Source organism: Pleuronectes platessa, chromosome 6, assembly GCF_947347685.1.
Source record: "Pleuronectes platessa chromosome 6, fPlePla1.1, whole genome shotgun sequence".
NCBI classification, from domain to species: Eukaryota; Metazoa; Chordata; class Actinopteri; order Pleuronectiformes; family Pleuronectidae; genus Pleuronectes; species Pleuronectes platessa.
This window is the reverse complement of record NC_070631.1, coordinates 12,195,790-12,212,683: the sequence shown is the minus strand read 5'-3', so window position 1 is coordinate 12,212,683 and position 16,894 is coordinate 12,195,790. Positions and strand designations below refer to the sequence as shown.

Genomic DNA, 16,894 nt, shown 5'->3' with positions numbered 1-16,894 from the left:
GACTTTAAGAAATTCTTTCCTCCTGGCTGAAGAATGTGGAGATCACACAGACGGTTATGTCTGTTTGATTGCCCACTTTGACAATATCACTTCTTAACAGCAACATTTGAACAGATCATATTTATACAGGACTGACTGACTGTTGTGTATTATATCATCTCCTCTCCACTGTTACAGATCATAACATGTGTTTTGAGTGGGACTACTTTTACCTGAATGTTTGCATTTCTTTGCGAGTCCCATGACGTCCATCTTGTGTGGATGATCTGTTTTCAAATTCCAAAGTATGATATCAGTGATAGCTTTGTGCGTTAAGTGTTTTGATCATCTGTCAGAGCTTTAACATGAGCTAAACAGAGATGGTGATAACTCCAGAACACAGTTCAACTACACTCTACTCTTACTACTTCAAGAAAGGTTGTACACACACAGTACCCTGGCACACACCTCCCTCTTGTGGTGGATGAGTCTCTGTGTAGTCCTGCTAAAGGCACAAAACTATTGTGCTAATTAAAGGTGAGATGATTCTCAATAGCATGTAATTGTGTAGTGACGTTTCTATGTACTATCAGTTTTTTTTTTATTATAGTCATAATCTTGATTTAACACCAATTTTAGAGAAATATACAAAGAATATCATAATTTAATTTCTATTATACAGAGAAACTGTAGACCCTCATATGGTCATGGTTGCCACCTGCTGACATGATTGGTGCATTACACACTGTCATGCTGACTGAACACGGAAACTATAACAAATAATACTTTGTTGATATATGGGAATATTCTGTGATTCCACTGTACTTCTTACTTTCTAGAGACCGAGCGAGAGCTGGAAATCCGGTGTACAATACGTGAGCAACTTGCATTTGTTGAAAAAAATGTAACAGCTTTATTGAGACTTGGGGCCTAAAACTCCACTCACTACAGTTTTGATTGAGTCTTTACTTCACACCCCTGAAATGACAAAAAGAAACTGAGGCTGGTATTTAAAAAAAAAACGTTTACCAGAACAAAATATATATGTACAAGTTCATCCAACAAATACATGCAAAAGAAAAATGTAAAAGAAATATGGTGACAGTCATGGCTGCTATTCTAAAATTGGTAAGAGTGTCGGCTCTTACTTTACTCCAGCTAACAAGATGAACAATAACTCGCTACTGCCTTTCAGTTGCCACAAGAAATCATCAGACTAAGGTTTATAACTTTGTAAATACTTTTGATTTGTTTTTGGAGTGTAGGTCCCATACATACTATTTTCTACCCCTAATACAATTTAAATATATATTAACTTCATAAACAGTAGACAAGTCAGTCTCCTTCCCCACGTTCTAAAAGTCTGAAAGCAACAGAACTACCAGTCTACTTTAAAACAGGCTTTAGTCTAAACAGAAAACAAATGTTACTCCTCTCTTCTTCACTACTGAGCTACTATCGTCAGTCCAGTGTTTACAAACTGATTTGATCCTACAGAGAGCCAGAACTTACAGTAATACAATGTAGGTTATCATCATAGAAAACACCATGTAGACCTTGTAGTCCGCCGAGCCACAATTATCATCTTCACTGAAGATGCTCACGGTCAGAGTGGGGATGAAATGACATGGCACTGTATTCACATCACATTCGCTCAGGTCAAGACGGAGATCAGCTCTGGAAATCTGCAGATGAGCCAAATTATACTTTAAGCTGCACGAACTGGCAATATCACGAGAGCTGAATTAAACTGCTGAGCTCCAGAGAATATGAGTCTTTGGGGTCTAGGGATAGTTTTGATCCAGATGTGTGCAAACAGTAAAATAAAATTAGTTTTTGATGAGATTTCATGGGCTCTCAGGTAAATTTCAGGGATTACCGACAATATGCTGACCCAGCCTCACTTATCAGAAACACTCTGAAAGGATGGAAGTCTTTCAGAGTCAGAGGAATCTGACGCAGAGTGGGGAAAAAATAAGACTGACAGTGGTTTCTAGGAAAAGAGACATATTGAATTTACAGTATATTGAGTGTGCCACAGACAGGTGGTTCCTACATCCAGCTAACAATATTAAAAAAAGTCCAATAAACTTGTTCAAGAGGATTAAAAAAACAAAACAATCAGGGCTATTCCTACAAAACCTGTCAATCTTCTACTGGGGTCCTGTTCAGACCCGGTGGTAACATCCGTCCTGAGAAATCAGATCACAATTGGGCAGCATTAGGCTGAATGTTCACAAGAAAGTTCTTGAAAGCTCCTGTGACCACTTTGTGATCGGATCTCACTTCCACCTTTTGAATGCAAATAATAACGAGCACATTTATTAAGTCACTATGTCTGTGTGTCAGCACAAGCGATCAAGAGAGAGGTTTATTGACAGAGGGTCAGGAGGGACCGAACGGATCTCATTCAGTTGTTATGACAGATTGTACCCAGTGGGAAAAAATTATCAATCGTTATGTGTCGATCATTGTTGATATTGTGTCGTGGCCACAGACAAATCAACGCATAGACACTGAGAAGCATAAAAATACTTTTGATTCATTTTTGTGGAACTGTGGCGACGGGTCAGAGACATCAGCTGAGCATATATACACATATTCATGTGGCCCAGGATGCATTTGGAGCCACATGCGCCCTTGACCACCTCTGAACCCGGTTTAAGTGATCAGATCTCAGGACGCATTGGACTTTACAATGTGATCAGATCACTCAGGACGGATGTTTACACCAGGTCTGAACAGGCTCCGGGTTTCAATCGTGTCACCTGCCACAGCTCGGTTATTACCTCTTTCAAACAAGGTACAGCAGTGAACACGTGCCAGAAGTCCCTACACAACTTAACTGACACCAAAATCCATTGAAAATGAACATTTCCGGAGCATCATAAATAACCTGTCTGTAGTGTTGTATAATGCCGGTGTTCAGACACATGGGACAGGAGGAGAACTGTTTCCTCGACGCAGCAACGACCACAGCTGTGATGTTCCTGCTTGTCAGCAGAGGCTGGTAGATGGTCCTAACCTCATCAACACAAAATGAGCAGGACTTAAAAAGCAACATGGTTCTGTATCTGTGTCCCTCAGTGAACTGTCCATGTGTAGTTACAGGCAGCTCCGGGGCTGATTGCAGGACACATAGACGCTGTGTGATGCACTTACGGTCCATGCAGTCAAAATTATTCAGCATGTCTTGGCAGCAAAACAAAAAAACTTTTAGATATAAGCAGATGTTTGCCTTTGTCATTAAGTTATTGCCATAACACCATTAACTGTTGTCCGAGATTGTGAATTAATTGTCCGACCTTTTTGTGTGTATTGTGACTGTAACAGTAGATTAAAAAAAGTACAAAAATCCACGATCAAACTCGATGCATGAGCTGATGAAAGCAAACTAAAGATTCAAGCCGGGCTGTTTTTCAGGTTACAGTACAGTCGGGCTCCAACATTCGACCTGACTGAGTTTCAGGCGGCTGTTATGTACTGTCTCTGTGGGGGGAGGGTCTGGGGGTCAGACAGTTAGGCGGTTGTTGGAAGGCTGTAGGGGGCTCCAGGAGGCCGGGTGGGCAGATGAATCCTGCGAGTACTGGTTTTCTTCTTTGCTCACTCCGGCTGTGCAGAGCCGCCGGTGCCTCAGCAGCCTGTCTGTCCGTGAGAAGGTCTGAGGCCAGATGAAGAAACAAGTGTGTTTCAGTCAAAGCAGCAGATCAATACTGACACTATAGAAAACTGATGTATTTGTTAGTTGCTGTCTAAAATGCAGAAGCCTTAAGCACATGTAAAGTTAAGAAGTTGCTAATTGTGGCCGTGAAGAAAGGCGGAAGGCAGTGTAGGTCAACAAATATATATCTTTTGGCCATTTTGTCTTTATTGATAGGACAGTTTAGGCATTAAATTGAGAGAGTGAGTGGGGCTGACGTGCAGCGGAGCCTCTGTATATGGGGCTCCCACCAGCTCACCCGACAGAACACGGGCTAACACTTACTTGTCTGCACAGCTTACGACATACTGGCTATGACAAAAAAAGGAATGACTCACCTGATGACAGCGATCACACTGGTACGGCTTCTCTCCGCTGTGCACCCTCTTGTGCCTGTCCAGGTGGTAGCGCTGAATGAACCGCATATCACATGCATCACAAGCATATGGCTTTTCCCCTGAGAAGAACCACAGGTGGCACATCTGTCAGTATTTATCAAGAGCATATTTCACAGGATATTTTCATCACCAGCTTATTCAAATATGCATTCAAATGCAGTTATTACATTGATTTACTAGAGATTTTATTTGTGTATATTATGTACCTCTGATTATTTCACCATGTTTCCTACATCTACATACAAGAGAAAGGTCTCACTGACGTGAGCTGTGAGATCTCACCTGTATGTGTGAGTATGTGTCGCTTGAGGTGGTAGCTGCTCCGGTACGCTCCATAGCAGTGGTCACAGATGAAGTTCTTCTGCACTTTCAAGGAACTGTCATCATCCATACTCACTGCTGGAAGTAAATGCTACCAACCGAAACAAAAAGAGTTAGACCTGAGCTAAACTTCACAAGTGGATCCCTGCAGTTATACTGAGATGTGTAGCTTGGAAACCATCCTTACCTCCACTTTCTCTTTAACCTTGTGGGATAACCCAGATTTTCTATGCTTCTTCTTGGGTTGCATATTCTGGTTTGCCTGCATGTCCTTTGCGTCCATCAGCTTTGATGAGTGATAATCACCGTCCTTTCGGATTAGCTTTAGGAGGAAACAACACATAAATAGTTACCAGTCAGTGGCACAGCATCAAACAGGTTACTGTTCAGTTACAGTAGAATTATTGGACATTTATTAACTTAAAATGTCTCCTTATATGCTTACAACTGCATTTGTATGTTTTAAATTATTTATTTAAGTCTAACTAGCACTTGAAAATGTTAAATGGGGGGATTAAATAATCACATATAGTCACATACATGTATATGTCTTTTTGAGTCTATCACAGAATTAGAACTACCTCAAGTTTTAAGATTTTCTAGGGATATTACCAACTGAAATTTGGTTATTGAAAGAGTTTCTAAGAAACCATGTCCACTTTCATCCCTGTACATAAAGAAGCTTATGTGTTGAGCATAGAGCTGAAGCTGGTATCTCTCTCACCAGTGGAGGACAGCTCCCGCCTGAGGGATGGCCAATGTGGCTGTGGTGTGGTTGTCCGTGGTGAGCCTGGTGTCCGTGGTGGTGTGAGTGGCTCTGCTGGCTCTCGTTGCTGGCCCTGTGTCCCTGGCTCAAGTTTGACATCATCTTCTTCTGCCCTGGGATGCTGTTGGCTTGCATCAGGGCCATGCTGGACAGCACCGCCTCACAACCCAGCAACCCAGCCTGTCATCACAAACAAACATCGTGTCAGGGCAGAATAGAGGGGTCCATTGCACTCCTCTCAGAGACAAGGAGTTGGGGAGAAGGAGGGTGCATTGAGAAATGGGACCAAAAGACAAATGAACTGCCGTCAGGACACACTAAAACCACTATGGTGATTCTGGAGATGAAGACTTCCACTGACCCATTTCATATGGTCTCGGACAGAGTTGTTGGAATGGTGTGTCATCGCCTTGGTTTGAATGCGTGTGTGTTTGGGGGGGTAACAGAGGGGGCTTCACTCAGGATGAGGGGTGACAGAAGAGACCACACCCACCCAAATCATCAGGGGCCAAAGCCTGAAAGTAGAGGCATGACAACATAAGGCTAAAGTTTTTACATTCAGGAGCTGGACAACCAGACCAAGATATTTAGATTTAACAAAGGACCAAATCTTAAACAGACATTTAGGTCCTGCATTAATATCTATAGGCAGCCTCGGTGGTTTGGTGAACGACACGTGTCACCATCAGTCAGGTAGAAGAAGAAAAATCTGATGAACAAAATCAAGATAGTTTTCAAAAAAACATCAAACATATGCTTCATATTTGAAGTGATAATGAAAAGTGCAAAAGAAAAGGGTCTAACGTTTGCTTTTGTTTGAAAGCAGTGAATATAAAGTAAAACACAATCGATTTTCGGTTGTTTCATACCGTATTGTTTTAGGTATCTAAAAATAAAATACAGGCAATGCTGATATGTTACAAAGGGATTTGAAGTTACAGTTGGTCTTGGGATAGTTAAATATAATAATAAACCCAATTAACAGATGCCTCAAAGCTTTGTTCTGGCTTGACTGATTCAACATCTGGGTGAGTCAGGTTATTTGTGCCCACGTTAAGTTTCACGGCACAAATCAACTGATGGATTATTGGGGTGTCTCAAATAGTTCAAAAACCTGTTTCTGAACTATAAATGTTGGACTTCCTGGGTTTTCAACTAGCTACTGAACTAGTTATTAGAACCTGGGATAAAAATGTCATTTGTTCAATTACGTGTTGTATAAACACCTACTCACAACTAATTATTAGAATTTAGAATTACATCAAAATAGGAATTTACTAATAAAATATATCTGTTATCACAACTTCATCGAAAACTCCGTATATCAGTAATGTGTGCAAACCAATATGGTAACGAATGTAATGAGAAACACAAACCGACAACCAGAAACCTGGAAATTCTTATGATCATGTAAACATATGATTTGATAAGATGATAAACACTCGTTATCATATTTCCAGGGGCTTCAACTTCTTCTCACGCTCTGGGATTTAAAACAACAACAAGATTAAAAGGAAAATTAGGGGTTTGTCTTGAAAGTTTAGGAGACTGACCAAAATCTTAGTGGTGAATGGCTACATCAATGGCTCTGTAAAGCAGTTGATTTCCTAAAAACCCTAAACATACAGCTAGAGTCATAAATACATGGCTCAATGTCCTAATGTGTTATCTGGGATTTTCAGAAAGACACAGAAGACGAATTTCCTAATCGATGCTGCATCATCCTTCCACGTAGCTTTCACAACCTGAACAGATAACTGGTGCTGTTTTAAAGGTGAGCACATCAGCTATGTACAGAACTTTGTGGATCTATTTACACCGTTGATTACAGTGAAAAACACAGATTCATTGTGATAACTTTGATTTCATCAAACCAAGTATCTTAAAGATGAAGATGGTATGGGTTGTGAGTCTTGCTCATTGGGAATCACGTAGTTTCTGCTCCTGCAACGTTAACATATTTTAAACCGCAGAAACGTGTTCGATGAGTGATAACTTCAGCTCTCGTTAGCGAACGTGGTAAAATAACGATCAAATACCCTCTTGGAAAGTGGCTGTCCACGACCAGGTGAGCTGCATCCGATGTGCACCTGGAGGTGCACGTACCCAGACACGGATTTGGGTTTAACAGTGTGCAGTATGAGGAGAGTCTCTGCTGGGGCAAACAGAAAAGGCTAACTAGCTAGCTAGCTAGCTAGCTAGCTGGTTGGGTTTAGGGACAACTCTTGTGCGAGTGGACCCCCACCCCCACCCCCCGCCCGGACAACACAACAACAGCCAGGCGGCCAGGGCGTGCGGGCTCAGCGCCGAGCACAAAACACCACGTCTCCCCGGCCACACATGATACAAACACCCGGCCACTGGATTATAAGAACCCACTCGGAGCCGCCAGCCGACCGTGTTAGAAGCTGAGCCACTCACCTCCCGGTTCTCACAGTTTCTCGGTTATTGTTTCTTGTCGCACTTCCAATTTTTTTTTCTCAGTTTACAAACACTGACAGGAAACAGCACCGGAAGCGCTCCACGGGGGAGAGCGCTGAATGGTCGGACGGGTAGTCACGTGACGTGAGCGCGCTGACCCACATTCGCGGCCATTATCGTGAGGGAGGGGGGGAGGTTCTTGGTCTTGGTCTTCTTCTTCTTCTTCTTCTTCTTTTGTCTGATAATGAGTTTAAATTACTGGCGGATTTAAAAGCCAGTGTACATGTACGTAGCGCCACCTGCTGTGGAGGAGTGTGAAGCCTGATAGGTGACTGATATTTTTCCTAGTGCTGCATGAAGTACTTCAACATTTTATTGAAGTAAAAGTACAAATAAATAGACAAAACATTGTGCTAATGTAAAAGTAAGAGAATATTATCTTTTCTACTTTAGTAAAAGTTAATACTTGCTTTAAAATGTACTTAAAATAAAAGTAGTAGCAGTGTTTAGTTTATTTCCTAATGCAACGGTCTTCTTCATCATTATGACTGAGTCTCGGCGGGGAGGTCCTCTTTCCTGTTTGGAAATGTGGTGGTGCAAATGTGAAAAGTAGCTGAAAATATATTTTGAAAGTGACAAATGAGAAGTATGATAACATAACATGATAATAACTGTAACGTTGCAGTTGATATTAATATAAATACATTACTTGCTGATAGTTGAGGGGATATTGTACATTAAATAATAAAAAAATAATGTTACATGTTTAGCACATGATAATTAAAGAGCCATATTTCACAAAATGCAGAAAAGCACATTGTGACTTTAAGAGAACAAAGGGTGGGTAAAGTGTGTTTGGTGCCTGCTCGTTTGACTGTTAAAGGTAATGATTAATCGTCAAAGTCGGCAATAAAGTAATAAAAATAGCTTATGGTCGGAGAGAGCAGGTGATCATCACACGAGTTCTCAATCCATGTAACATAATAATGTGGGGAACTCAAACCAAAGTGAGTCAGAGGAAAAATATATACATATTATCATGCATCAAAGTAATAATGAATGCACTGGTCAACAATTAAGCTGCAGCTGGTTGGTGCTTCAATAAGTAAAAGAAATGGTAGAAGGAAAGTTGTACCTTGGTGAAAAGATAAGTGCAGCTCAAATGAGAGAATCGACATAAAATGTTATCGCTTATCAAAGCCAGAGACACATGAGGCTAAGGAAGTTATTAAATCAACAAAGAGAAATACATGGAGGTAATTCAGCTCAAGCACATGAGGGGAAATCTAATTAAAAGAGGTCTGGACAATGTTAAAGAATAATGGGAAAAGAACATCTGTACTAATTCTTGTACAAGTTAATGGTGAACAATTAGCGATAGTAAATGAGGAACAGGTTCATTCTAGTGGGGAAATGTTTGCAGAGTAGAATTGTAAGAACAGATGGAGGACAAAGAGAGACATCAAGAGAAAACTCGGAACTGAACAATAGAAGATATGGACTGAATTGTTATATTCGATCATTTCTGATTTGGTTAACACGCTGGTATTTTACTGCTCCCATATAGAAGTCTCAAGACAACTGATCTCAGAAAAGTTGTTTAATTCAATTAAATTTTTTTTAAATACAAGCCACAAACATGTGCTAGGAAGAAGTAGGACTCTAATTTATCTATAATTAGATTCTTTCATTGTTAATATTTTGTTCTATGACTTTCAGAATTCAGAGCTCATACTACAGCTGTTTAAAATGAGAAATGAAATACAGCGACTTCGCTTCTTATAATTTGTGAAAGACAAAATTGTCAGCTCAGATGGAAAGAGGGGGTTCAAATCTGATAAATTGTGTTTCTCGGTCACAAATCGTTTCCCAGTCTCTCAATTTCATCGAGAAAGAAGTCCATGTCTGGCTGAGAAATCAGGGGCGAGAAAACGATGGCACGGAAAAAGTTGACTCTGTCTGCCAGAGGCTGGTAGCCGACCATCATCGTGCCTAGTTTCACCATGCGTTCCTTGACGACGGGAGCCACCTTTTATTTAAAAAATAAACAAACAAAGAGCACAAGTAAAAACCTTGAAAACAAAAACAAACAAACACTGAGGCCGCCATTTTGTGTTTTTTTAAGAAGATAAATTTACTTTTGCGAGCCTGTCCTGATAATCAGCATCTCCTTCCTTCCCTCTCAGACTGGGCGGTATGTACCAGAAGCACACGTTCACAAACTCAGGCTTTAAATGGAGACAAATTCAGGCAAGTCAAATCTTCATTTTGCTTCCGATAAAAGAAAATTCAGTTTCTTAATATACCTGCCGAGATATATTTTCTTACCTCACCCAAAAGATGGAACCCTTCTCTTTTCTTCATCTGCTCCACCAGGTAACTGCAGGAGAACACGTTTACATACACGAATACTTTAATACCCCTCTTGAAGACGAGATTTTGATACTTGACTCAAAGCTTCTATGTTGAGGTACAGCTGCACGGTTTATTTACCTTACGTGGAAAAAAGCTTTGTCTACACGCTCGGCCAAACCATCGGAGCCAACAGCTTTCCACATCAACCACAGCTTCAGGCAGTCCACCTTGCGGCTGCACTGCAGAGACTTATCCCCGACGTCCAGATTGATATCGTAAAACTTGTCTTGCTGGAAGAGGTATGTGGCACTTGCAGAGTGGCACTGCTTCAACAAGTTCTGAGGAACAGGAGCAGATTAACGACGGTCAAATGAATAAAAACCAATCAAATATCATGATGTGGATCAGGCAGTTCTGCAGCCAAACCGTTGTGTCCCTTAACAGCAGGACGGAGCATTGCAGGCCAGCCACCAGCATCTTGTGTGGATTCCAGGCCACGGAGTTTGCTCTTATCACATAAACACACACAAGGTAACATATTGTCTGTATGACCACATCTTTCCTAACTTAAAGGAAAACTGTTGCCTTCCTCAGAATGTAAAATGCATCTCCCTGCATATTAATACCTGTCGACACCTTTCATCAGATGTCTGTGTTGCTTCGAGAAGAGCACGCTCCCTCCCCAGGCGGCCTGAAACAAATGACAAAACAAACAAACCTCTGCATGCTCTTAAATTTTAATGAATACAAGACAAGCTTACACAAAACCACAGCTTGTCAATAGACATGGATTTTATGTTCCACCGGGGGGGACTCACGTCTACGTGCAGCCAGAGCTTGTGTTTCTCACAGACATCAGCAATGTGGTCCAGAGGGTCAAAGGCTCCCTGAACTGTGGTGCCTGCAGTGCAGCTCACAAGGAATGGTACTGCACCCTGTTGGAAACAGATGTAAAGTGAATAGTTACCCTGTATCATGTGATTTCTGTTTTGTAGGATGAATGAAAAGCACCAACTTTATGGATGTTTAATGAACAACATGTCGTATTTGATATATGCGAGGACGTACTTGAGACTTTGCCAGTGTTATCTTTTCCTCCAGGTCACTTGGAATCATTCGCCCTCTGCAGTTTAGAAAGAGAAGAGAAAAAAGACCAAAGGTATCATTAAGGATCCACAGAGCCACCTTTAATATGGGTATTACCAACGCTATCAAGTCATTTAGAAATTTGGTTATCATTGTTTTTAATTTTGTTCATTTATTTTGTTTTAACGATGTAGTCTACAAAGTGGGAGGAAAACAGTGGAATATTGTTGAACCCCAGGTTATGTCTTCAAATTGCTCTTTTTATCTGACCAACAGGCAAAAACCCAAAGATATTAAATTTTACAATGCTTTAAAATGGAGAAATTCACATTTGAGAATCTAAAATCTGAAAGTTTTGGCATTTTAAATTATCAACTGATTATCAAATATGTATTAAACTTATCAAGAAATGTATAAAAAATATCAATTGTCTCAGCTCTTACAATGAGCAATACATTACCCATCGTCCACCTTCACCACAATGACGTTGTCTGTCCCCAAACCCAGAAACCCAGCCCCCTTCTTCACAGAGTAATGGCTCTGGGTAAAAAAATAAAAGTAGGAATTTTACCTACTTCGTCATATTATTGTAAATTCAACACAAAAACTGCAGCATGAGCTACAACGCTTCATTGTCTATCTGTAATCTCACTCCCTCAGATTGAGTGCTGCGTTCTGACCTCTGCAGATGTGAAGACGGTGAGTCGGGGGAGACCCCACAGCCCCTGAGTTTTGACCTCTGGGAAGAGTCGGTAGCGTGCGAGGTTCATGGCGTACATGTTAGAGGTCGACCCCCCGGGGCAGAAAAGGCCGTCTCCTTCGGTCCAGCCCACCAGCTGACGCAGCCCCCTCAGAACCTCAGTCTCCATCAGCACAAACACAGGGGCCACCTCATAGGTGAAACTTCACAGGAAACAGTTGTCTTATCATCTTAAGGTTGTATTTTGTATATTAAATACTTAACATACACAAAAATTACCACAGAGTTAAATAAACACCTGCAGTCGCAACCAATAAGGTACAATCAGTCAAGGAATAAACTTAAGACTTCAAGGAGTTTGTTTTTAAGTAAGATGACACAAAAACTATAAAACAGATTAACATGAAACTACCATCAGAGTTTTGCATCACATCCCCTGTATAATCATGTGCTTCTAGTCTTTATTGATTCTTACAGGTTAGTGTTGAGCGACTCAGTGAGAAACCGTCCAGCCAGGGAATGGTAGTCAACTCCACCGAACTGCTGGTTCATAAAACGTGGGTGACCTGAAATGAGCAAAAGAAAAAGAAAGACAGTGCAACTCCGGTGAATAAAGGTCAAGCTGTTGAACCGTTTCCACCGTCTCCTGCAGTCTCACTTGTCTTGACGCTGTACTTGGCGACATCCTTGACTCTCTGCAGGAGCCTGTGCTGTGGCTCCCCCGCCGCCCTCAGCTCCAGGTCCAGCAGCAGAGCCAGCTGCTCCGGCTCCTTCCACTCACAGACCTGCCCGAGGGAAAATGATTTGTTAGTTTTGGTCCCAAACTGTCACAGTAATCTGACAGTGTACTGTGAATTATGTAGGATTAGCTTGAGACCTTCTCCCTGACGTCTGTGCCCTTGCTGAGCACCTCCTCTATAATAATCTTGAGGGTTTCATTCAGGAAGAGTTGTCCCTCTGTGTGGTCGATGAGAGGCTCAGTCAGGTCGTGGAGGTTGTCTGGTTCCTGGGTCGGCTTCTCTGCTGCTGTGATGACACACACATAAACAACTTATGCTCAGGTTGATTCAATAGTACATTATTATAATTATTATTAGTATGTGTGATCATGCAATCCACTACAAAAAGATATCCACCTAAAATTTCAGATGACCTTTAAAAGATGAATTTAGTTTATTTTATTTGTTTTTATCAAGATCAAACCCATCAACATTCATTTAAATCTGTCCATGAAAAACAATGTTTTAGTTAGGAAACATCACCTTACAGGACATTTTTAAATATACAGCATGAACAACTGCCAATGAATTAGACATCATACACTATTAACCTTACATTTATGAAATATTATGTAAATATTATGCCATAAAATAGCCATTATTATTATGGTTGTTATTATTATATTTGCGTCCATGCAATTGAATGATAATTAAAATATTAACCCTTCAATTTAATTATTTCATCTTTATTATCTTTAACAAGTAGCCATTCTTGTTTTGTGTTCGTCCTTTTTGGGCGCTAAGCACATTTGCACAGGGTGTCCCTGAACACATCACAATTCGGTGTCACTGCGTCTCCGTTGCAGTTTCACATGAATCCGACACCAGCAGAAGAAACCCATTGACTTTAGGGGAAACCGGATTAAAAGCGGCAAAGCACCGTGTACTCACACGAGGAGGGAAGCGTGTTGGACATATTCGCAGATTTAAGAAGCTGCTGAGCGTCTGTTCCTTCGTTAATCCGCACTGACAGAGCAGAGCACAGGAAATGGCCACAGAGAAGAAGTACAGAGTGTGAGGAGCAGGAGGTGGTGGGGGGTGGTGGGGGGGGGACCTTTGTCCTACATCAAGTTCATTAATGTGATGTGAAAGGAGGTGAAGGTGCAGCAGAAAACACACAAGATATGAATATAGCCTCTGACTTACTGTGTGAGTTTCTGTCACTTAGTAGAAATACTCTCAGAGAGACGCTACACGTGCTCAGAATGTGCTACTTTACTAAGACAATGGTTTCATTAGATATATACTAATAATACAAAACTGTATTTACACCTTTTATACAAGAAATACAGCTCAAAGTGCTTTACATAAAAGAAGAAATGTCCATAAAAATAGAAACATATTAAATGATATTCAAAAGAAAAGTTCAGATCCAGGTAGAATCTGTATTAAATGATGAGTTCTTATAGCACTTTGTAGTTTAGCTTTTTTTGGAAGAAATTGAACTTTCTTGATTCTTGTTGTTCTGGGTTTGTATCCTCATGGTTGGATGCACTTATCGTAAGTCGCTTTGGGTAAAAGCGTCAGCTAAATGAAAAATTCAAAAATGTAAATGTAATGAGTTGAGATAGCGTGTACAAAATAGAATGAATTGAGTCATGCTCAGTGTTTTTTTCTGTATTTCATTGACTGAAAAGAGAATGAAAATCCCTGCTGCAGGCACAAAAATAAAAACACATCTTTTAAAAATACATTTTAGGAAACAAAAGAAACATTTCATATCAAACTGAAATGTCATTAAAAGTAAATGATCCATTTAAAGCTTGGGAAAAACACAGAATAAAAAAGGTGTTGGATGGTAACTAATATGGAACCAACTGTCTATTTGAGGTCGAAAACTGATTTTCCAGTAAAAACCTTCCACTTTGAAAGTGTTTCAGTCTCAGCAGGTTGCACACAGACAGTGAAGGCCTCAGACAGTCTCCAGCAGAAAGTCGATTCTCTCCGGTGGCAGGGCCCAGTCATCCTGACTGAGCAGGGAGTGCAGGTGAGCCGCGGTGGCTTCTTCCCGCTGGCAGGTGCGCCAGTGCCCCAGCATGGCGAACACTCGCTCCACGTGCTGGGATTTGTCCTCCTCAATCTGCTCCAGCTTCACAGAGGGGATGTCCAGAGCCAGTCTGCCGATCTCACGCCAAGATCTGCCGATGGCACGGGCCACGGTCATCAGCTGCTTCTCTGTCACCAAGCGAGAGCCTGTGCAACGAGACAGAGGCAGAAAAAAAAAAGTCAGTGTTGATGTAACAGTGCTGTAAAGGGAAAAGCTTTGAGTGTTGTGTGACTCACGGTTTCTGCAGATCCTTTTGACAGGAATGATCTCCTCTGTTTCAGGTGCTTGCTTTTTCTTACTTGTTGCTTCTTGTTACGTGAACAGAGAAAACATTTGATTGTCATCATATTAATCTAACAGGTTATAGTAATAAGATTGCTTCAGATATATCGAGCAGATTCTGTTACTACCTGATGGCACTGTAGTGACTCGCAGATCCTTAACAAAACAGAGGAGTGGGAAGGTTTCTTGCAGGTCCTGGTCCTTCAGTAGCTCCAGGAGTCCCCGTGCTGCTTCAGGCCCTCTCTGGAGGATGTGATCCAGCAGGTCCGTCACCTTCTCACCCGGAACACGGCACGCTTTCACCCGCTGGTAGCCGGGTTCAGACAGCAGGCTGCGGGAGTGTGCATGCTGCAGCACAAAGTCGGCGTCACTGCTCAGAATGTCTATGAGCTTGGCCTTCAGGCTCCTGAGTAGCTGCATTTCTGCTGCTGGTTCTTCAACCATGACTCAGTCTAACTTAAATCAGCTCCTGAGAAGAAGAAAAGGAAAAATTGTGATGATGAATCAAACCTGAAATAACCACAAAACAATATACTGAACGTAAGACTTAATCCATTTTAATTCTGAAGTCAGTTATTGTCCATTTAGATATACAGACAGAGATTCCTGAAGGGCTTTTGCAGCCATAAAATATAATAAAATTCTCATATTTACTTGAGGTAACGCCTTCAAAATGAATGTCCCTCCGATGAGCATGAAGCAAATTGCAAGACTATTAAAGTTAGAAAAGAATAAGGTACAGCTACTGGCATATCGAAGTTATAGACTAAATAACCTCCTTTATCAGCCTCTCTGCCAAAATATACAAATAAACATCTTGATGCAAGAAAGTTTTACAGTAGATTTAACTGCAGCTCCACCGAGTACCTTATATTACGGAATGCAAAGAGGTTAAAGCATAGTCTGTATAATAAAGTATTTATCTATCAATTGCACTTACGTTATTTTCATATCGTAAAAATGTATATTGTGATAAGTTTTGTTATTGTTTGAATGATCAGCCCTCCAAACTAATATAGTGAGAGTCAAAAGGGGCCCAACTACTATTCTAGGGCTCCCAGAGGCCCCTAGAACCACTTCAACGTTTGAGTGTAAGTTTGTTCAAATAAGAGAAAAGATGGACCAATAAGCAGAATAAGGTTTAAGTTGATTAAAACAATTCTTATAACAAAAAAGCACTTCCTGGTTTGCTGCACGTTCACATCTGTCCTGCTCCGATTGCTCTCTCTCTCTCTCTCTCTCTCTCTCTCTCTCTCTCTCTACACTTCTTCATGTAACAAACGCAATGTCTCCTCATGAGACTCTCACCATTCACTGGAACAGCTGGAGTCAGTAGAAAAACGCGCGTTATTTCAAGGTATTTCCCGTGTTTTTATGGTGGATCACAGACTTTCTTTCCTTTTCAACTCTGCTGTGTTTTCGTCTTTGTTTACTTTTCAAACAGCACATACAAAAAAAAATGCATTGAACGTGTTGGTTATAAGAAGCATTTTATTTGTGTGCTGCCATCTAGTGGGTGGAGGATTTCACTGCAGCCATCTGCCCTGCTTGTGAGGATTAAGTGACATCTGGTGGTACTAACTACACACTGCACTCCGTCATGACGCGATGAAGCGTCTTTTAATTAACAAATAAAATCACAATTACACAAAGTTTTGAAAAGATAAAATATGATGAGACGGTTAATTAAAATGCCTAATAATTTTTCTTAATCACTGAACAATGCAAATATCCAGTGGTACAAATCCAGCAGCCACGACATGTGAACTAATGTGAACTACGATACAAATTACATAAATAAATAATAATGATAATATAATAACTAATTTGTGTGATTAATACACATACTGTACAGTAAGAATACAGCATTATGAAGTAAATATGATATAAACTGAACAGAATACTAACATATTAAATAAAAATACACACACAAAGGATTGCCAGGGAGGGGTTACCCTCCCAGTCATATTGTCAAACAGAACATAACGTTTGATGGAGTGAGAGTTTGTGGCCAAGTGCAGAAGACAGAGTTGATCAGAGCTGTTGTATTTCCATACTTT

The 16,894-nt window shown here is 40.8% G+C and overlaps 3 protein-coding genes across 5 annotated transcripts; all 3 read right to left on the bottom strand.

The window, feature by feature from the left end:
- Positions 1 to 988: 988 nt before the first annotated feature.
- Positions 989 to 7,703, bottom strand: znf740b (zinc finger protein 740b). 2 transcript variants are annotated; one of them, XM_053424624.1, is made up of 7 exons: positions 7,586 to 7,703; positions 5,526 to 5,679; positions 5,123 to 5,344; positions 4,586 to 4,720; positions 4,360 to 4,489; positions 4,018 to 4,136; positions 989 to 3,640 (listed from the first exon to the last, which is right to left on the bottom strand). In XM_053424624.1, exons 2-7 carry the CDS (start codon positions 5,568 to 5,570, stop codon positions 3,491 to 3,493), a joined length of 801 nt encoding a protein of 266 aa, XP_053280599.1. In that variant the 5' UTR covers positions 5,571 to 5,679; positions 7,586 to 7,703; the 3' UTR covers positions 989 to 3,490. The 2 variants fall into 2 exon arrangements, with proteins under 2 accessions (XP_053280599.1, XP_053280600.1); XM_053424625.1 differs by lacking the exon at positions 5,526 to 5,679 and having other exon boundaries at positions 7,586 to 7,686.
- Positions 7,704 to 9,170: 1,467 nt separating this feature from the next.
- On the bottom strand, positions 9,171 to 13,538 carry csad (cysteine sulfinic acid decarboxylase). Of its 2 annotated transcripts, none has more exons than XM_053424621.1 (14): positions 13,397 to 13,538; positions 12,604 to 12,752; positions 12,385 to 12,511; positions 12,202 to 12,292; positions 11,707 to 11,929; positions 11,487 to 11,566; positions 11,009 to 11,063; positions 10,759 to 10,875; positions 10,567 to 10,631; positions 10,367 to 10,448; positions 10,079 to 10,278; positions 9,914 to 9,965; positions 9,724 to 9,813; positions 9,171 to 9,614 (listed from the first exon to the last, which is right to left on the bottom strand). In XM_053424621.1, the coding sequence occupies exons 1-14, from the start codon at positions 13,419 to 13,421 to the stop codon at positions 9,441 to 9,443; spliced, it is 1,530 nt and encodes a 509-aa protein (XP_053280596.1). In that variant the 5' UTR covers positions 13,422 to 13,538; the 3' UTR covers positions 9,171 to 9,440. The 2 variants fall into 2 exon arrangements, with proteins under 2 accessions (XP_053280596.1, XP_053280597.1); XM_053424622.1 differs by having other exon boundaries at positions 12,604 to 12,749.
- A 167-nt stretch (positions 13,539 to 13,705) lies between these two features.
- zgc:174906 (uncharacterized protein LOC571548 homolog) lies at positions 13,706 to 16,312 on the bottom strand. The gene is made up of 4 exons (XM_053424623.1): positions 16,143 to 16,312; positions 14,963 to 15,303; positions 14,789 to 14,860; positions 13,706 to 14,698 (listed from the first exon to the last, which is right to left on the bottom strand). The coding sequence occupies exons 2-4, from the start codon at positions 15,276 to 15,278 to the stop codon at positions 14,418 to 14,420; spliced, it is 669 nt and encodes a 222-aa protein (XP_053280598.1). The 5' UTR covers positions 15,279 to 15,303; positions 16,143 to 16,312; the 3' UTR covers positions 13,706 to 14,417.
- Between the last annotated feature and the right edge of the window lie 582 nt (positions 16,313 to 16,894).

Coding starts and splice junctions, on each gene's coding strand:
- znf740b (XM_053424624.1), bottom strand. CDS start 5,570: ATGACACACCATTCCAACAACTCTGTCCGAGACCATATGAAATGG. Junction 5,345..5,525: donor TCCGAGACCATATGAAATGG/GTCAGTGGAAGT, acceptor TTGTGATGACAG/GCTGGGTTGCTGGGTTGTGA. Junction 3,641..4,017: donor AGTGTGATCGCTGTCATCAG/GTGAGTCATTCC, acceptor ATCTGGCCTCAG/ACCTTCTCACGGACAGACAG.
- csad (XM_053424621.1), bottom strand. CDS start 13,421: ATGTCCAACACGCTTCCCTCCTCGT. Junction 12,753..13,396: donor CAACACGCTTCCCTCCTCGT/GTGAGTACACGG, acceptor GTGTCATCACAG/CAGCAGAGAAGCCGACCCAG. Junction 11,064..11,486: donor GTGGTGAAGGTGGACGATGG/GTAATGTATTGC, acceptor TCTAAACTGCAG/AGGGCGAATGATTCCAAGTG.
- zgc:174906 (XM_053424623.1), bottom strand. CDS start 15,278: ATGGTTGAAGAACCAGCAGCAGAAATGCAGCTACTCAGGAGCCTGAAG. Junction 14,861..14,962: donor AGTCACTACAGTGCCATCAG/GTAGTAACAGAA, acceptor TCACGTAACAAG/AAGCAACAAGTAAGAAAAAG. Junction 14,699..14,788: donor CAAAAGGATCTGCAGAAACC/GTGAGTCACACA, acceptor CTCGTTGCACAG/GCTCTCGCTTGGTGACAGAG.